The sequence below is a fragment of the Mus caroli genome, unplaced genomic scaffold (assembly GCF_978045245.1).
Source record: "Mus caroli unplaced genomic scaffold, Mus_caroli_1 scaffold_11, whole genome shotgun sequence".
Taxonomy (NCBI): Eukaryota; Metazoa; Chordata; class Mammalia; order Rodentia; family Muridae; genus Mus; species Mus caroli.
The window spans coordinates 51,549,938-51,571,103 of record NW_028227266.1 but is presented as its reverse complement, the minus strand read 5'-3'; the positions used below and the strand labels follow the sequence as shown (position 1 = coordinate 51,571,103).

At 37.8% G+C, this 21,166-nt stretch overlaps 1 protein-coding gene across 1 annotated transcript in view; it reads left to right on the top strand.

Moving 5' to 3' along the window:
• Nucleotides 1-21,166, top strand: part of Atm (ATM serine/threonine kinase) — a 112,416-nt gene that overhangs the window by 10,958 nt on the left and 80,292 nt on the right. Inside the window, exons 5-15 of the mRNA XM_021171910.3 lie at nucleotides 1,102-1,266; nucleotides 4,086-4,251; nucleotides 6,280-6,518; nucleotides 8,557-8,720; nucleotides 9,745-9,911; nucleotides 11,838-12,209; nucleotides 12,963-13,157; nucleotides 15,041-15,136; nucleotides 16,302-16,527; nucleotides 17,978-18,103; nucleotides 20,376-20,501. Of these exons, the coding sequence (XP_021027569.1) occupies nucleotides 1,102-1,266; nucleotides 4,086-4,251; nucleotides 6,280-6,518; nucleotides 8,557-8,720; nucleotides 9,745-9,911; nucleotides 11,838-12,209; nucleotides 12,963-13,157; nucleotides 15,041-15,136; nucleotides 16,302-16,527; nucleotides 17,978-18,103; nucleotides 20,376-20,501 (2,042 nt within the window). The remainder of the gene's footprint in view (nucleotides 1-1,101; nucleotides 1,267-4,085; nucleotides 4,252-6,279; nucleotides 6,519-8,556; nucleotides 8,721-9,744; nucleotides 9,912-11,837; nucleotides 12,210-12,962; nucleotides 13,158-15,040; nucleotides 15,137-16,301; nucleotides 16,528-17,977; nucleotides 18,104-20,375; nucleotides 20,502-21,166) is intronic.

Sequence of the window (21,166 nt, the reverse complement as noted above, 5' to 3'; positions counted from 1 at the left end):
TCGCTCCATCCCCACCAAGATGGTCTTAAACTTACTTACTGTATAGTCAAGAATGATACCTTAACCAGAATCTTGCCTTTACCAAGGACTATTTGGATTACTGGTGTGTGATACTGTTCCTGGCATAATTTTGTTTTTAAATGTAATTTTGTGATCTTTAAAAATATACATTTAGGGGTGGGGGAGATTACACTGGCTGCCTTTCCGGAAGACTTGGATTCAATTCTTAGCACCCACATAGGAGCTCTCAACCATGTATAAATTCAGTCCTTAAAGATCTGGAGCCTTCTTCTGATTTCTGAGGCACTGCATGCAGTGAAGCAAAACACCCATACACATACCCATTTTAGAAGAGCATTTATTAGCAGTGAATTTTCAGAATCTATTGTGCTGTTAAAATTTCAGCCTTTTCTACATGTATGCTATTTGTCTTCTGTTTAGATGTAATGGAAATAATCTTGCTTTTTAGAGTAACTAGGCTATTCCTAATAGAATAATTCAAGATTATTTTAATAAGTTTATTCATAAAGATGCTCAGTGACTTAGAATCCTTTTAATTCCAGTGCCACAAATTGTGAGTTAAGTATAAAAATTAATCTATTTTTGTTGTATTTTTAGAGGTTGGTAAATTTAATCTTTAATGGTGCTATCTAGCAAATGTTTTCTTTTTCTTTAACTTTCTGGGTCATATATTATCCATTGCAGATACTCATTTCTTGTCATTTACAGTATTAAATGCAGAAGTGTGATTGTGTTCCAGTTAAACTTTATTAACAAAATGGCCAAACAGTTGAATTTTACTTAAGGCCTACCCTGTTGTATGAGAGAGTGAGTTAAGAGAAACTTGCTGAATGGAATCAGCCAGTTTAAAGAAGTTGGCACTTAGCCGGGTGTGGTGGCGCACGCCTTTGATCCCAGCACTCAGGAGGCAGAGGCAGGTGGATTTCTGAGTTCGAGGCCAGCCTGGTCTACAAAGTGAGTTCCAGGACAGCCAGGGCTATACAGAGAAACCCTGTCTCAAAAAAAAGAAGTTGTCACTCTGAAGGAGTCTTTATTTTTACGATCTATGCATTTTTACTATTTCGTTTTATTTTTAAATAGGAGCACCCAGGCTAAAATGTCAAGACCTCTTGAATTATGTCATGGATACAGTGAAAGATTCATCTAATGGTGTAACTTATGGAGCTGACTGTAGCAACATACTACTCAAAGACATTCTTTCTGTGAGAAAATACTGGTGTGAAGTATCTCAGCAACAGTGGCTAGGTATGTTTTGAAGCCTGTGATTTTTTTTTTCCCCTTATAAGATGAAATTTCAACAGTAAAAGCAGTCTATATCCCACAGACGACTCAGAGTTTAATATTATATTGACAAAATTATATCATTGTAGTTTCAGAGCCTTTATTTTCTTCCTTTTCAAGTAACATCTTGCTATATTTCTGGCCTTCAACTTGGAAGCCTCTGCATTGATCTGTTAAGGCTGGAATTATAAATATGGACTACCATGCTCAGTTCTTAATTTTCATTTATTATGTACTTTGAAAAGTATTAAGACAAGCTGGCGAGATGGCTCGGTGGGTAAGCTTTGGACTGCTCTTCCAAAGGTCCTGAGTTCAAATCCCAGCAACCACATGGTGGCTCACAACCACCCATAATGAAATCTGATGCCCTTTTCTGGTGTGTCTGAAGACAGCTACAGTGTACTTATTTATAATAATAAATAAATCTTTGGGCGAAAGTGAGAAGGGACTGAGTGAGCAGGGTTGACTGAAGCGAGCAAAGATCCAAAATTTAATTCCCAACAACCACATGAAGGCTCACAGCCACCTGTACAGCTACCGTGTACTCATATACATTAAATAGATAAATACATCTTTTTTTTTTAAAGTATTAAGTCACATTGCTTATAGTAGGTGTTTACCACTAGAACTGGAATTATAGATTTCAAAGATTACTGCTCTGTTTTCAAATATTTAGCCGTCCAGTGACTGAGAAAAACAGTCAGCTAAAAATTACCATGCCATTCACTCTCTCCAGGCTTGTTTACATTGTGTACACAGAACAGCGACACCTCAGCTGAAGCCATAAATAAAGGAGGAAACCAAAAGAGAGATGTCACAGAGGTTGAAAGCAAGGGTTTTGCGTTAAAAGGGTTGTGGTAGATACTTTAAATGTCAGAGGAAGGATAACGTGCAAAAATATTCACTGTGTTGGGCAGAGATAGATACTAGGTAACTAGTAAGGGAATGAAAATCAAATGCATTAAAGTATCTTTTACCCATTGACTTACTAGACATTCAAAGTACTATTTTTTTTTAAATTTCTATTTCCAAACTGTTCAGTTCTGTGATACAAAATTATTTCTTACACCTGGCATCCTTATCTTAACACTTGAGAGAGTTGTTATTAAATCCTAATCCCAAATCATTGAAAGTATCAGTTCTTGGATCATTGTGATGCAGTGTAGCTTAAGGTCTCACCAGAGTCAATCCTGCTTCTGTAGCGTTCCAGCACTACACTTCAGTCAGGGCATTAAACCAAAGCAAACAGGGGTCTGAATGCTTCATGGCATTCAGCTCCACTGACACGTGACAGAATTGCTCACATATGGTGTCTGAAGAACCTTACCTTTGATGATATTTGGGATTTTATCTTTTAAACTCCACAAACATTTTTCACATATGCAGTTTTACTGTTCATGGAGGTGCACACATTGCACCTTTTGTGAAGAAGCAGGATTCTACTCTTCTGAGACTCCTTGAGGTGTCTCGTGCTGTCCTGTATGCCCTCTCTTGAGCATGATGGATTCTGAAAATGTGGACCATTCCCCTCGGGAAACATGCAGCTTGATGTGCTTTAATGAGAAGCAATGGCAGTGTTGGCCCTTGCTCTTTCTTGTCTGTCAATAAAAGAGAAAATCGTTAAAAAGGATTCTTCCACTTCAGTATGTGTGCATGAGCAGTTTTACCATCGTGTGGCTATCTGATACATTGCAAACATGTTGACGTAATTGATATAGTTTTATGAACTCTTAATACACAATATGATTAACACTACAATGTTTGATTTATTTGTATTGGCCATATCTCTTGTTTGATACCCAATTTTAAGCCAATTTCATCCACTTTTGCAGAAGCATGACATGAACAATTCAAAAGGAAGGTAAAGATAGTTGATATTCTTCCCTGTCTCTGTCTTCTAATGGGGACAAAGTCTTAAGCCACTAGCTTACTTTTCATTAAGTCTGGAACAATTCTCAATAGATTTTACTACATCTTGTTACTGTTTTTCATCTAAACTACTTTCTTCAAGGGTGTATTGTGTAATGAATAACTTGAGAGAGTCATTGACTTCCTTCAAACAAAGAATGGTTTTGCTTTTAACCTTATTTATAAAAGGGCTACTATTTTCATCTGGGTGAACCATCCCTCTTCATGATGCTGTTGAGATTGGGGATCTCATGCAAAGACGGAAGTATTCTGCTTGCTGTTACAGCTGTGAAGAATAAACTTTCCTTTTTTTTTTTTTGAGCAATAACCTTATGTCCTTTACTAAAAATCCAAGAAACTGTCATGCTCTTGTTAGGTTATATACAAGCAGAGCGAACTGTGAAGCCATTCATAAAGGGTGATACTTTCTATACATATTTTAAAAATACCATTGATAGGACACCAAGACTTAGTGACTTTGTTAGTCCTAGCTAAAACAGCATAGGCATGAAGACAGACATTAAGTAGCTTATTTGAGGTTTAAGTACATTAATAAACATTGATGTATTCTATTAAACTCAAGGTTATCAGCTGGGCGTGGTGGTGCACGCCTTTAATCCCAGCACTCGGGAGGCAGAGGCAGGCGGATTTCTGAGTTCGAGGCCAGCCTGGTCTACAAAGTGAGCTCCAGGACAGCCAGAGCTATAAAGAGAAACCCTGTCTCGAAAAACCAAAAAAAAAAAAAAAAAAAAACCTCAAGGTTATCTTTAATACTTTTGTCTTGGAGAATTGTAGCATACTTAAGTTGAATTGTGATGTTGAACATAGTTGATATTTAAAATAATTAGCTAATACTTTCTTTTTTCAATTTTTAGAATTGTTTTCACTGTACTTCAGGCTGTATCTCAAGCCATCACAGGACATTAATAGAGTTTTAGTGGCTAGAATAATTCATGCTGTCACCAGAGGATGCTGTTCACAGACTGATGGATTACCTTCAAAGTTTTTAGATCTTTTTTCCAAGGCTATTCAGTATGCCAGGTAATCAGACCACTTGGTTTCATATTGTACCAAACTACGTTAAATTTTCTTTCCATCACCATGTTTTAGATTTAATGACTAAATAATACTACCTTTTCAACAGTGGGTATTCAGTTGCTCAAATTTGTGATGGATAATGTGATTATTCAGGATATTTCTATTTTCCTAAATACTAAGTTTTTATTAATACATAATTATGGATAGTCATGGTTCATTGTGATATTTCAGTTTTGTGTGCATCTTGACCTCTGCTTTTTATCCTATAAAAAAAAAAAAAAACGAAAAAAACCCTTAAAACAGACCAAAGATTTGCAAGTTAGAAACTTGAAGAAAGCGAACAGATGAAACACTTGGAGATAGTGACACAAGGGTCTGAAGAGGCGGCTTAGTGGGTACAAACCCTTGATGTGTAAGCATGAGGACCTGGGTGTGGCTCCTGAGCAGCCAAATAGAATAGCCAGGGTAACTGGGCAAATTTTTGATCCCTCGCTGACTTGAAGTTGAAGATAGAGACAGAAAATAATTGGGATTTGCTACCTACCATTGTTACTCCACAATGGCAAGCTCCTGGTTGAGTGAGAGACCTTGTTTCAAGGGAATAATGTGGAGAACAGTTGGGCCATCCAACATCCTCCTTTAGGTCTCTTCATGCATACACGTATGTGCATGTGTGTGCATATACACTCAATTTTTTGTAAGATAAAAGCGGTGATCTTTTGGGACTAAACCCCCAAAACAGAAGCAAAAGGAAGTAGGTGGGTTTATATAAACTGTAGTTTCTTCCTAGAAAGGAAATACCGAGAATAGTGAAAAGATACCTTGCCAAATGGGAGAGGTTCTTGCATACTGTGGATCTGACTAAAAACTTAACATCCAGATTATATAACAACTTTATGAAACTTGGGAACAAAAACCATATTGCTGGGGAGATGGATCAAGGCACATTGTATGAAATTCTCAACAAATAATAAAAAATAGGTTACTTAAAATTTTTTTTAAATGCCCTAGGTAAAAACCTAGGCAAAGGGTCGTGATGCACTTCTGTGACTCCAGGACTGGATGGATGTACTGTAACCCTAGTACTCTGGAGGCCCTGCATGGCATGATTCTGAGTTTATTGTCATCTTGGTCTGCATCATGAAAAAATAAGAAAAATAAATATGCAATCAATTAATTTATGAACACATTCAACTTCCTTAGCTATCAAAGACATGCAAGGAAAGTCCCAGTGAGATAAGTGGTACTGAAGTTAAAAGAGCCGTGTTGCTAGAAGTAAACAGCAGATGCTTTGAATAGTCTGGAGACAAGACTTCTCACTGCATTGGTGGGAGTGTCTTTCAAAAGGAACCACTGACTCGTAATGGAACCAGTAGTTTCTTGAAGGATCATTTAGAACCAAATGTTCTTAATGTGTGAACACTTAAGTGACACCCTTTAAGTGTGAGCCCTGTGGTCTTTCTCATCTGATAACAAGGAAAGCTGGATGTTGCTTAAGTAATGTCATTCTTTCCATTTTAAGGATAGACGTAGTATATCGAGAACAAAGTAGTGCGTGGGCCTGGAGACATGGCTCTGAGGTTAAGAGCACTGATCTTCCAGAGGTCCTCAGTTCGATTCCCAGCAATCACATGGTGGCTCACAACCATCTGTAATGGGATCTGGTGTCCTCTTCTGGTGTGTCTGAAGACAGCTGCAGTGTACTCATATGATAATAAAAGAACAAAGTGGTAAAATATTTTGGAAGCATTGGTACACATCTGTAAGGCAAAATTCAGTTTATGTTAAATAAATTGTGTGTGTTTTAGACAGTGGCTTAGTAGCAAAGAGATTTAACAGGAAAAATTTCTTAGCCCCAAGTGAGAATCAGTGGGGTTTTTTTAATGGTTAGAAATGTTATGTTGGGTTTTTTGTTTGTTTATTTTTTTTTATGGAGAGATTTGAGCCCAGGTTATGATTCTGTTTGAATATTAGATTTTATTCTTTTCAAATGTGCCTGTTACACCCAGTTGACTTTATCTTCTGTTGCAGACAAGAAAAGAGCTCTCCTGGCTTAAGTCACATCTTAGCAGCCCTTAACATTTTCCTCAAGACTCTGGCTGTCAACTTCCGAAAACAGGTGTGCGAAGTAGGAGATGAAATTCTTCCTACCTTACTATATATTTGGACTCAGCATAGACTTAATGATTCTTTAAAAGAAGTAATTATTGAACTAATTCAGCTGCAGATTTATATCCATCATCCACAAGGAGCCAGAGCCCCTGAAGAAGGTATAAAGGGAATTTTTTCCGATTTGAATATGTTTCATTAAAATAGAAGCTGTCTGAGCGTGGCATCAGTGTTCTGTAGAGGAATGAAGTGTCTCTGGTTAGAAGTGTGACTAGTCCTGAGATGGGTTTCATGAATTTTCTTGGGTCTGAACCAGTGGGAGTAAGTTCTGACTCGCCTTTCCATTGTCAGTAAAGTATCAGATGAAAACTAGTGGCATTTCCTGCAGCAGCCACTCACCCGTCACCACTTCCTACTAAGAGTAGGCTGGAGAGCAAGGGCTTTACAGAAAGCGGGAGCTTGTTTATCTCCATGTGAGGTAGACTGGCCAAACCTGGTGCCTCGATCTTACACAAGGCTCATTTCCTGGGAGCAGAATAAACAGTAAAGCACTGGTGGTGAATCTCTTGGGCTCCCTGATTGTTTTGCATCCCCCTCCCCCTTTTTTAAACCCAAAATACTGTTCTTCATTCTTTAAGACGTGTATTGAATGAGGTAGTGTTGGCTCATGCCTTTATTCCCAGCACTTGGGAGGCAGAGACAGGCAGACTTCTGAGTTCGAGGCCAGCCTGGTCTGTAAAATGAGTTCCAGGACAGTCAGCTCTCTACAGATTAACTCTGTCTAGAAAAACAAAACAAGGGCTCCCAATGGAGGAGCTAGAGAGAGTACCCAAGGAGCTAGAGGGATCTGCAACCCTGTAGGTGCAACATTATGAACTAACCAGTACCCTGGAGCTCTTGACTCTAGCTGCATATATATTGAAAGATGGCCTAGTCGGCCATCACTGGAAAGAGAGGCCCATTGGACACACAAACTTTATATGCCCCAGTACAGGGGAACGCCAGGGCCAAAAAATGGGAATGGGTGGGTAGGGAAGTGGGGGGCAGGGTATGGGGGACTTTTGGGATAGCATTGGAAATGTAATTGAGGAAAATACGTAATAAAAAATATTAAAAATTAAAACAAAACAAAACAAAATCAAAACTGGATTGAGTGACAGTTGACCTCGATGAACTCTCTCGTGGCTGGTCTTTGATTGTCTTTGGGCTTGTTCTAGCCTTTAGACTAGTTCATCTTGGGTAATAGTGATGATTTTGTTGAGGTGGTCTGACACATCAGGTCACATCAGCAGGAATGGAGAATAACTGTTGTACCACTCTTTTTTCAGTAGGGATATGTATCCGCTCTTTGAGTGTATACATTCAGGTTTATGTCGTTCATGAAACTAATATAAGTCAAAAGAATTATGACTTCTCAGTTTTTGTCTTTCATCTTACTCTAACCTGGATAAAGATGAGGCCGGTTAAAAGGTGGTGTAATTTGTTAGTTAACTGCATATTTATAGTTAATTGAAAATTTGACAGGGTTATGAGACTGTCAGAAAAATTCACATAGTTTTAGCCTTCAATATTATATTTTTATGTTACTTTGTTTGTGAGAATTAATAACCCTGTAGTTTTCCATGAGGATTATGTTTACCAGACTCTGCAGATTCTAGTTCAGCATTTTAAGAGGGGCATAAATTGACTGAAGTGTGACTTGCATGGTGAGATAGCCACTGTAAATGGAGAACATTGTAAGTGTACTAGTACAAGGAGCAATGAGGGGAGGGAGGATGGGGTAGGAGTTTCGGGGGGCGCTGGAAACGGGAGAACATTTGGAATGTAAATAAAGAAAATATCCAATAAAAAATTCAATCATTAAAACAAATAAAAGAAGGAGTAATAATAAAAATTATACAGAAGCTGGTCCCATGTGGAAGAAGGGCATGTTATCTTTCTTAAGGCACATCATACATTAGAAAAGGGAAAGTTTTAGAAGAGAATGTGAGGACATTTATAACAACCACAGTTACCTGGCTATGAAGTGAAGACCATCAGGAAGTGAGTCTTCAAGGATATTGCCCAAAGGGACATTAGTACTGAGTAGACCTCGGACTGGGCACATAATGTTGAAGTGGCCTAAGACTGTGAGTCATTCTGAGAGCTGGCAGTGCCGATGGCGTTTGAATATAAATATACTGTGTTTCTGGGTTACAGGTGCTTACGAATCCATGAAATGGAAAAGTATCTTGTACAACTTATATGACTTGCTAGTGAATGAGATAAGCCATATAGGAAGTCGAGGGAAGTATTCTTCAGGATCTCGTAATATTGCTGTCAAGGAAAATCTGATTGACCTGATGGCAGATATCTGTTACCAGGTATAGTAGCTGTTGTCACATTTGAAGTTTCCTGTTAACCTTCTCTCTGCTGGCTGTTTGTACTCTGCATTAGGACAAGTCTATAAAATTACTCTGTATATCTAACCGTTATTTTCAAATTATGTGTATTTGAAACTAACCCTTTTAATTGAAGGATGATGTTTGGACATGTGTCTAGAGCTAGTGAGGACAGCCACCTACAGGGAAGGTGAATGCATCCTAGCCTAATTTTCAAAAAAATCAACTGGGCAGTGGTTGAGAATGCCTTTAATCCCAGTACTCGGGAAGCAGAGACAGACAGATCTGTGTGAGTTCAAGATCAGCCTGGTCTACAGAGCTAGTTCAGGACAGCCAAGGATACACAAGGAAAACCTGTCTCAGAAAGAAAAAAAAATAGTATATTCATGTAGCATAAAATTCGCTGATAATATTTACAATAATTATTGCTTTGTTTGGAAACCATCACCAAAATCTATCCAGAGCCTTCTGTCATCTCCTATAGAAACTTTCGACCTCCTAGTTTTCAGTTATCGTTGTTTCTCTTAGCCACTAATCTACTTCTGTTATCTTTGAATGATTTGTCTGTTTGAGACATTTCATAGAAATAGAATCATATGTATGTGGATTTTTGTGCTTGGCTTCATTTATATAGCGTTCCACTGGGTACTATAAATGAGTATTTTATTCTCCACAGATTTGATTGACATATTGGTACTTATTTTGCTCTCTTAAATGTTAATATAAATTAATTTTTATGTACTATCATGTAATTAAATATAAATTTAAATTTTAATCCTGTTGAAAATACACTTTGCAATTTTGGTAAGTGTCCCCAGAAAATAAATGTAGTACCCTACTTATAAGTACTTACTAAAAATGTCATTACTGCTATGTAAAAATATTTATCTCTTAATGTCTTTAGATATTTCTGTAACTTATTAATAATTATGAGTCCCTATATTTTCAGTTGAGAAGTATTTTTTTCCCCAATGATTCATTTAAAAATGTGTTTTTTATTTTGCAGCTTTTTGATGCAGATACCAGATCCGTGGAGATTTCTCAATCTTATGTGACACAAAGGGAATCCACTGATTACAGTGTACCTTGCAAAAGAAGGAAAATAGACGTAGGCTGGGAAGTGATAAAAGATAATCTTCAGAAGTCACAGAATGATTTTGATCTTGTGCCTTGGTAAAATGTTGTATTTTCTCATTTGGTGTCATTTAAATCATTTTTCCCCAGAAAACCTTCTTTGATGAGAGTTGTTATTTGACTGTGCCCAGACCTGTGAGTGGCAGGTGAAGTGTGATTGCTGTAGCATACAGATAATCCCTAAAAGTCTCATCTGCTGTGCTAGACAAGGCTACCTTTTTAGACATATAGACACGGTTTTTGTGTTTTCCTTTTTCCTAACTCTTATTTTCATTCATATCTAAATGTGCACAATTCCACAATGACAGATTAACTCTGATTAAGATCATTAGACTATATTTAGCCAGGCCAGTTTTCTTTGCTGAAAGGGACCAGCTCTAGAAATGTTAACCAGCATGCCTGAAGATACTTAGAGACTTAACAGATTTTGGGAGGGGGGGGAGAATATTTTTCACCTTGTTGCTGGAATATTTATGTTATTGAGTTGTGAAGAAAAGCTATATAGATTTTGTTGTTTATTGCTTAAGTTTTACATTTATTCTATGTAGTTGACAGTTCTACTTCAGATTTTATTTATTCTTTTTGTTCTACTTTATTCTTCTCTGGTGTAGTATATCCTGACTGGAGTTTCCCCTCTCTCCACTCTTCTCGGTTCCTTCTCCCTCCCTTCCCCCCAGATCCACTCCTCCATTCCCTATAGAAAAGGGCAGGCCTCCCAGAGATACCATCCAAACAGCATGACAACCTACAATAAGACTGAGCACATACCCTCGAATAAAGGCCAGATGAGGCCACCCAGGAGGAGGAAAAGGGTTCCAAAGCAAGCAAAATAGTCAGAAAGACCCGCACTCCCACTTTTAGGAGTCCCACAAGAGCACTAAGTTACACAACCATAAAATGTATGCAGGGGACCCTAGCTCCATAATTACTGCTTCAGTCTCTGAGCCCCTATGCTTCTCCTGGGGGTGATCTGCATAATGTTTGGCTGCATCTGCTCCTGTCAGTTGCTGGATAAAGCCTCTCTGATGATCATGGTAGGCTTAGGTCTACATACAACAGACATATCATTAGGAATCTTTTCATTGACTCTTTTTTTTCTCGTTTCTCTTCAGATTATATAAATCTTCCATGGCTTTAGATTCTTAATCTGTCTATTTAATCAAGAATTACTAGCTGGGTGGAGGTGGTGCTGGCCTTCAATCCCAGCATTTAGGAGGCATAGGCACGTGGGTCTCTGAGTTCAAGACCAGCCAGGGCTACACCGAGAAACCCTGCCTCATAAAACAACAACAACAACAAAAACCCACAAACAAAAAGAATTACTGAATGGCTTTTCTGTGCCACACTTAGACATGATGCAGTGAATAACATCGGCTCCCTGGTTTTGATTAGCACTCCTTGAACAGTGGTTCTTAATGTTCCCAATGCTGCAAATCTTTAATACAGTTCTCATGTTGCAGTGACTCCCAACAGAAAATTATTTTTGTTACTACTTTATAACTGTTATGTTATGATTGTTATTAATCACAATGTAAATATCTGAAATAGGCAACCCCCATGAAAGGGTTGTCGATTCCCAAAGGGCTTGTGACCCGTAGGTTGAGAACTATTGTTCTGGAATATTCACAGAACATGGTGTTGAATGCTAAACTGGTGTCAAAGACAAGTGTTTAGGTTATATTTTTCTAATATGAAGTATTTTTGGTGCCAAAAGATCAGAAAATGAGTTGTTTTTGAGATTTTATATAAAGACATAGCTAGCCAGATCGTGTGATTCTTCCATCTGTAATTGGCAGCAGGGCCTAGTCAGTATCAGCAATTAATTTACTTGAAAACAATATTGAAAAGAGTGAAGATGATACTGTAGTCAGGATACAGAAAGGTATAGTGTTTGCATCTTTGTTTTCTTTTATGTTGTTAGTTAAAGATTGAAAAGAATTCACAGTAATCCTTTTTTCCTTTCAGGCTACAGATTACAACCCGATTAATATCAAAATATCCTTCCAGTTTACCTAACTGTGAGCTGTCTCCATTAATACTGATACTGTACCAGCTTCTGACTCAACAGCGACGTGGAGAACGCATCCCATATGTGTTACGGTGCCTTAAGGAAGTTGCCTTATGTCAAGGCAAGAAATCAAACCTAGAAAGCTCTCAGAAGTCTGATTTATTGAAACTATGGATTAAAATTTGGTCTATTACCTTTCGTGGAATAAGTTCTGGACAAACACAAACTGAAAACTTTGCTTTACTTGAGGCCATCATTCAAGGTAGTTTAGTTGAACTTGACAGAGAATTCTGGAAGTTATTTACTGGCTCAGCCTGTAAACCTTCAAGGTAGGTTGTATAATATTTGATTTTACATAAACAAATGTATCCTTGATTATTTTTGTAGTTTGTTACTTCAGGGAAAGATATAATAAATCTGTTTTGTTGGCCCAAAATAATCAATAATACTGAGAGTTTTGTGAAGGACAGTTTTAATTTTTTTTTATTTTTCATATTTTTGAGTCAGGGTCTTACTGTGTAGCCTTGGCTAACTTCTATGATTGGCTAACCTCACACTTAAGAGATCGGCTGCTTGTGCTTACTAGATGCTAGGTTTAAAGATGTGAGCCATGTCCTACCTTTTTATTTTTAAGACCAGTTTTCGGTACAGGATTATACATTTTAAATTATTGACTATAATTTCTAATTATTCAATATTCATAAACATTCTTGTAGCTCTGTGCATTTTTATTGGACAGTTATATGTATGAGTGCTCTATCTGTATGTTTACCTGCAGGCCAGAAGAGGGCACCAGATCCCAAGATAGATGGTTGTGAGCCACAATGTGGTTGCTGGGACGTGAACTCAAGACCTCTGAAAGAGCAGGCTCTTCACCTCTGAGCCATCTCTCCTGCCCCCAGGACAAAAGTTTTACATCAGAAGGGTTGTCTGAAATGTAATCTTTCTTTCCTAGCTTTGTTTACAAAATGTTCCTCATACTGCCCTGAGCATGACAGGCTTAGTGAGTGCTAAGCAGCAGAGGTAAGGCGTCTGCCCTTCAGAGAGCTTGCTGCTAACAGTCTCCTTGTGTTTCTTTGTAGTCCTTCAGTATGCTGCTTGACTTTGGCACTTAGCATCTGTGTAGTTCCAGATGCAATAGAAATGGGAACAGAACAAAGTGTGTGTGAAGCAAATAGAAGTTTTTCTGTCAAGGAGTCAATAATGAGGTGGCTCTTGTTCTATCAGTTGGAGGATGACTTAGAAGACAGCACAGAGCTGCCTCCAATTCTTCAGAGGTAACTCTGCTTTTTTTGGCATACTCCTCCTGCATTCCTGTTTTGCTCTGACTCTGCATGTTTTCTTGTTTAATTTTATAAGGTTCTCTCTACATATTTGATATCAGATAGCTTTATTTTATGCTCACAGTGCAGAATTTCCTGGAGTTATCTCTAAAATATTACAAATCATCTGTACCTTTGTGCTGGATCATTTCTGAAATGCAAGGTTAACTCACTGTAGGCTATGGGAGATTTCCATGAAGGACAGACACATAATTGTTTCTTAAAAATTTAACATTTATAAAAAGTTTTCATATTTGTGATATGACATCTACACATGCATTGTAAATTGTTTAAATCACAGTTAATATATTATCTTCTTAAGTAGTTGTAATCTACTTATGAGGAACACATTGAAAACCATGGTTTCTTTTAAAAGAAAAAAAAAACCACTGAATTTTTCATGATTACCTACTCCATTGTAGGACACTAAAATGTCTTTCTCCCATTAAATTTAGCATCTGTTTTTTTGTTTTTTGTTTTCCTTTTGCCTGTTGGTTTTGTTTGTTTGTTTTGGTTTGTTTGTTACATGGTCTCACTTTGTAACTCTGATCTGGCTTGGAACTCCCTATATATAAACTAAGCTAGCCTCTTATAGGAATTCCCCTACCTCTGCCTCCTGAGTGCTAGGATTAAAGGAGTGTGCTACCACATCTGCTCTGTAGTGTTTCTTTGTGACACTCTATTGTAGTTTTACACTTTACTGGCCTTTGCTCCAAGACTGACCAGCAGGCTAACAGCCCCCTCCTGGCTTCCCATTTGTTCTACCCACCTTTGCTCCAGGAGGTGGGCTTTGCTACCAGGCCCCACCCACTTCTTTTGAATCCTTAAACAAAAGAATACACAGCTTTTTTTCCTTTTCAACTTGCCTTAAGACACAATTGCTGGGCACTGCTGTGTCCTGCCTGGAAAAACATGTCCTTAATAATATTTTTATCTCTACTCCTCCCACCTGCCCTAAACTTCTGGCTGGTCCCACATAGCACCTGGCCACCCACCTGTAGTACCCACAGGCCCAGCTCTTCTTGAAACCTCACATGGTTACTGGCTTCTCCCTCCAAAGCATAGCAAAAGCTCCTCTTCTCCTTCCTTGCGTCTGCCTTTTCCTCCTGAGACCCGGAAGTCCCGCTAGTACCTTCCGCTCAGCAATTGGCCCCAGCTTTCTTCACTGACAGATCAAGAACCAATTGGGGAACAGGACCTTAGCTTCAGGTCTGCCCCCTTCATTGTATATCTTATTCCTTAATCATAATGGATATCGAGAAATTTGATACATGAATGATGAGAAAACAAAAGTAGGGCTTAAGCCCTAGGACTAGCCCAGTTTACTGTTCCCCTGGAGGGTAGAGCATAGTGTTTTACCTTTAGTTCATAACTTTTATCTCAGAAATATTGTTAGGGCAGAGGGTGCTGGAAAGATGGCTTAAACAAGAACAAGCACTTGGCTGCTCTACAACTGTGAGCATCTACTCCAATTTATGTGTCTATAACTCTAGTTTCAAAGTATCTTGATGCCTTCTTTTGGCCATTTGTGCATCAGGCACACAAGAAGCATAGACATTGATGCAGGGAAATTCACATAACAACAATAAATAAACAATCCAAAAAAAAGAAATCCTGCTTTTAAAATTATATGTAAGCAGCAGTTTTAGAATCCATGGTACATTGCTCTAACCTCTTTAATAAACTTTCAATACTAGTGACTCAGGACAGAGGAAAGCATTTTTAGTGTGGAATCTGAAGATTAGGGGTCATAATTGGTAGCTATATATACATGCATATTAAAGTTCTTTTTAATGGTGTATGGTCTTTTAAGTAAAGGTTTTTGTTTTCTTTTTTAGTAATTTTCCTCATCTTGTAGTGGAAAAAATTCTTGTAAGTCTCACTATGAAAAACTCAAAAGCTGCAATGAAGTTTTTTCAAAGTGTGCCAGAATGGTATGTTATATAAGAAAGTATGTGATGTTTTGAGATATAGTATTAGTTAGGAAGATCATTCTATCATGGTGGGAGTTCATCTTATTAGTAATTATGATATAAATTGGTCTGATTGAAGAAATATCACAACAGCTAAGCAGAAGTTTTTTCCTGGTGATTATAATTTATGTTCTATTACTTTAGATGAAGGTTACCATTTTATTGCTGTATATTATAACATGTCTAACAAGTGTTAAGAGAAAAAAAGCTGAACAGCTATGCAAAATTAAGAACATAAAATTTATGTGAAGTGAGTTTTTAGTAGGGACCCATTGTTTGTATGTTGAGTAAAGTTTATTAAGTTTTAAAAAGTGCTAGTGAGATTGCTTAGCAGGTAAAGGCATTTTTCAAACCTGATAACCCGAGTTCAGTCCCTGGGACCTGAGACTCACAGGCTGGAAGGAAGAACTGACTCTTGACAAGTTTGACAAGTGCATCTGGCGCGTGTGTGCACACACAGTCACTCACTCCATCTTACTAGCTAAATTGGTGGTAGAACAAAGAAAAAACTAATGAGAGTTGGCTATCATGATGTTCTGTGGTCCAGACTCTGGGAAGCTGAGGCAAGAGAATTTTGAAATCATAAGTTGAAGACCCTCCTGAACAGTGTAACTAGAAGCAATACTGAAAAGCAAAGCTTAATTATAATTACAATGTGAAAATATTTTAAAACTCCTTTTTAGTTGATTGGCTCAGTTGATTGCTACATTTGGCACTGTGACTGAAAATAGCTCAATGATATGAGGATATCCAGTCTCTCGCTTCTTTAAAATTAAAGTAAAATCACTAATTTTGGAAATCAGGTGAGAAGAAGGCAGATGTTTTTGGTAATTGCATTCAGCTATCTAGTGTTAGTGTCTAAATATATCTCTGAATTTGTATTTGGAACTGTCACTTCTATATTTTTGTGAGTAAAATTTGTTACCAATAATGAAATTATCCAATGTCAATTCATTTTGCCATAAAAGCCCAAAGAAGAGAAGCATTTGACAGAATAACTCAAAAATCTTATTAGCAGTCTTTGAATGGTATAAATGCTTTCTTGATGATTTTATATGTAATGTGTTGCGAACTTATTGAAAAAATATTAGATCATGGTTATTAATCATTAATCTCACTCCTGAAGTGAACAAGACTGCGAAGATAAAGAAGAGCCTTCATTTTCAGAAGTAGAGGAACTGTTTCTTCAGACGACTTTTGACAAGATGGAGTTTTTAACTACTGTCAAAGAGAATGTTGTAGAAAAATTTCAGTCTAGGGTTGGCTTCTCTGTCCAGCAAAATCTCAAGGAATCATTGGATCACTATCTTCTGGGATTATCAGAACAGCTTTTAAGTAATTACTCTTCTGAGGTGAGATTTCTTAAAACGAATTGAGATGTATTCTTGAGCTTTTATGGGTTGTTAGGAAGGGAAAATTGGGAGTGTGAAAGGCATGAAAGATGAGGGAGGCCTGGTTGTAAATAAATGGTGGCACAGCCCAACAAGTAGGAAAAATAGGCACGGAGGAAAGGGAAACGATAATTTTGAGATACTTTGTTCCAGGAAAACTGTAGACACTTCTTGAGGTAGGTTAGTGGGAAGGAGTGCTGGTGTGAGTCTAAGAACTTCACGATGGGATGAACGTATTGGTACAAAGCATGGAAATTTAGTCATAGGAGAAGAGAAATCTAGTTGTTGCATTTGAAACAAGTAGAATGATTATAAAGCTATGAAATGGGCTAGCAAATACCCAGTCATTAGAGGTCAAATGATTTATCTTAGTAACATGACAAATATAGCTGCTCTCTATAAATCATGCTTTCCTAGATGGTGTGTATCCTATTCCATGTATTTAGATAGCCACATGTTGCATTTGTTGTAACATGTGCCTTAGGTTCACTCAGCCACAGTAATTTTTCACATACTAGTTTCATAGTTTTTGGGTGTAGTGGCATATACTTTTAATGCCAACTCTCAGGGGGCAGAGGCAGGCAGATTTCTGAGTTCAAGGTCCATCTGGACTAAAAGCTAGTTCCAGGACATCAGAGATACACAGAGAAACCCTGTCTTGAAAAACCAAACAACAATTCATACTAGGTAGTATTTCAATTTTAAGGGCACTTAATTAGTATCTTCTTTGTACCATGGATCCTTTGCATGATTTGTTTAAAGGGCATACTAGTTTGTTAATCTGTATCTTCCACAAAGTGGTCTGTTATGTAAATAACGAAATTGAAAAACACTTATCAACTCGCAAATTAGTGAAATGAGCAGCCCTAGAAAATGACCCAAGAAACCAAGTGGGGGCAGTGTGGCTGTTTCCCTGTCACTGCCACTTACTGATGGGGTTTTGTTAGCTGGAGCTAGCTTTGCTCTAACATGATTCAGTTTTCTTGGAATGTTATTGATTTGTCTATTTGCTTGCTTGCTTATTTATTTATGTATTTATTTAATTTGGTTGGTTGGTTGGTTTTTCAAGACATGGTTTCTCTGTTGTACCCTTGGCTATCCTGAAACTCACTCTGTAGACCACCAGCTTCTGCCTCCCAAGTGCTGGGATTAAAGGCATGCGCACCACCACTGGGTATTCTTGCCTGGTTTTAGGAGAAACTTAGGCCTTTTTTTTTTTTGCATATTGGTAATATTTCTACAGTGATCTTTGAGCTAGTTTTAAAGCATGACCTAGAGTATCCCAGCTTTAACTCTGTTGGATTTTTATTTCTCCATATTTACGGGAATTTGTTCTTCCAGAGGTAATTCCAAACTTCATAGGTTTATTTATATCTAATACTGTCCTTTTAAATTTATGATTTATTTTAAGATTACAAGTTCTGAAACCCTTGTCCGGTGTTCAAGTCTTTTGGTGGGTGTTCTTGGCTGCTATTGTTACCTGGGTATAATGACTGAGGACGAAGCCCATAAATCAGAATTATTCCAGAAAGCCAAGGTAGGAAAACTTACTCTGATGAAGCTTTAGATGCATTTAAGTGAACTGACCTCCTGGAAAAATTATGTGAAATAAATTTTTTGTATAAGTTGAATGTCCCTAATCTGAAAATAGGGAATCTCAAATACTTTATAGAGTTGTAAAATTTTAGTTACAGCACAACCATAAAGGTGAAAATTTCCACATCTATCCTTATACAGTCAAAATGTAGACATGGGTTACCAGCAGGCATGTATGAGATGCTGTCTTTAGCTTTCTGGTGCTATGATAAAGACCATGATCAAAAGCCTCCTGGGGAGGAAGGGTTTATTTGGTTTACCCTTCAGGATCGTAATGCATCATAGAGGGCAGCCACGGTAGCATCCTGGAGCTGGAAAGCAGAGGCCATGGAGGAATGCTGTATATTGGCTTGCTCCCCCAGGCTTGCTCACTTTGATTTTTTACCTCAGGATCTGCCCATGGATGGCACTGCCTACAGTGGACCCTTCTACAGCAATGATCAATCAAGAAAATGTCCCTACAGGCTTGTCTATAAACCAATTTCTCAATTCAGGTTCTCTGTTCTCATACGAGTAGTTTGTGTCAAGTTTAAAAAAAAAAAAATAACCAACGCAGAGTTGATGAAACAAATGAGTTTTGTATTTAGATTTGGGATAGCCCAAAGATACCATGTTGTTATGTGTCTATAAATATTCCAAATTCTGAAACATTTTTGTTCTCTGTATTTTAGATATGCTCAATATGTATAGATTAACTTTTTTCTTTTACAGTCTAAAAGAAATACTGTGCCTTTACTAAGAATATGAAATTATTAAAGCCAGTAATTAATACATATGGTAAATGATCTCATATCACAATGTAACCTTATTAGAATACTGGTTTTTGAGGTAGGGTCCCTAACTGTCCTAGAACTTGCAGAATGTGTGCCTTGGACCTCCTAAATTCTGGGGTTGAAAGTGTGTACTACCATCCATTGATTTTTATCTGTACTCTTAAATTTTTTCCCTCAGATAACCTATAATAAGGAACTCTTTATTGGGTATATTATTCAAGTATTTTCTAAGCTTAAAACTTTGTTCATCTCCATTTATTTATGTATTTATTTATTTTTGAGACAAGGTTTCTTTGTGTAACCCTCACTGTCTTGGAACTTGGAACTCACCCTGTAGACTAGGCTGGCTTAAACTCAGAGAAATCCTCCTGCCTCTGCCTCCCCAGCGGAGGAATCAAAGCCATGGTCCACCATGGCCTAGCTTAAAGCTTTCTTCATCTCTCAATACTAGTGTATCAGTGTTGGGATTGCAAAGGAAACAGAATATTAAGATTGTGGTGGGATTGCAAAGGAAACAGAATGTTAAGATTGTGGTGGGATTGCAAAGGAAACAGAATGTTAAGATTGTGGTGGGATTTTTGTTGTTGTTATTTTTGCTGAGACAAAGTCTTACTTTATAGTCCAACCTGGCCGGGAACTTAATGTCCTTTATACTCTCTGAGCACTAAGATTACAGGTTCATTGCCACACATAGTTAGATTTGCCATTTTCTTTTTGTATGTTGTCACTTGTAATCTTATTGCATGACAATGTGCCCTTTTCTTTCCCTTGGTAGTCTGTTGCGTGTAGCTTTTGCTACCCTGCCTAAGCTCTTGAAGCAGGCTGAGCTACCAGCTCCCACCCAGCTTCCCTTGAATCTGAGGATAAAAGACACAGACATACACACACAGTTCAACTTGCCCTTTGACATAATTGCTGGGCGCTACTATCTCCCGCCTGGAAAAGCTCCACCCCTCCCACCTGCCCTAAACTTTAGTTACTCAGTTACATCTAGTCCCTGCTAAACTCCCCTGACCACTCACCTGTTTGGAGCGGCATGTGTGGCCACTCCGTTTAGAGATTGTACATTGCTGGTCTACTTTTCTCAGAAGCATGGCCAACTCTTGTCTCTTCTCTCCTTGAGTCTCTCCCTTTCCTTCAGGGACCCGGAGGTCCCGCCTCTTCCTTCTGTCCAGCAATTGGCCCATGGCTTCTTTACTGACATATCAAGAACCAATTGGGGAACAGGATCGTAACGTAGCATCAGAACTAGCCCTATTGGAGTCAGGGTTTAGCCCAAGCATCAGCCTTTCTTAAATGCTAGTGTCAGCCCAAGTCCCAGTTTCATATTCAGTTTGTAAATATGTTGAATTTTTGTCCTTAAATGAAATTTCAAAATAGCAATGCGAAGTTGTTATTTCAACTGGAATTTGTCTTCTTTTTATCTTCTGTTCTAAATAGTCTCTGATGCAATGTGCAGGAGAAAGTATCTCTCTGTTTAAAAATAAAACAAATGAGGAATCAAGAATTGGTTCATTGAGAAATGTGATGCATCTGTGTACAAGCTGCTTGTGTATACACACCAAGGTAAGAGTGTCTTCTTAGTCGTATAGCCTATTCACGGGGCATATTATTTAGTGGTGTTGAGTTTTTGGTCCATTTATAAGTTTATACGCTGACCTAAAATTAAATTGCATAATAAAGAAGAACATTCAGAGAATATTGGTTTCTCATGAAACAATTTCATAACTTTGATTTTTTTATCACTACATACACACACACACACACACACATAGATGAGTCTTTTATTGTGAGTATACTTTCATTAATTTGTTGATTATTACGAAGTATGGTTTTTTTCCCATAACAACTATACCACAGGAGATGAATGCCACAAAGATAAATAATGCCATCCTAGGATGGAGCTTATTCTGTAGAGTGCCAACAAAGATAAATGACACAAGTACAAATGTTACTTCCTTTAACCCATATTGTCGTGAGTAACATTTGGTAGAAAAAGCGCCTCTGTCTGTCATCCTTTTTTGGTTTTGCCTGGTGGGGTAACTAAACCATGCTAGAGTGTTGCCAGCAATCGGAACAGTATTTGGAAGCTGGTACCCAAGCAGCTTGCTCTTCATAGCGTATGGTTTTGTTTTCCATTATCTTTCCTGTATTTATATAAGTGTAGAAGGCATGAAAGGACAGAATAAACCTCACAATTAATTGCTTATTATGTTTAGGATCAGTAGCTG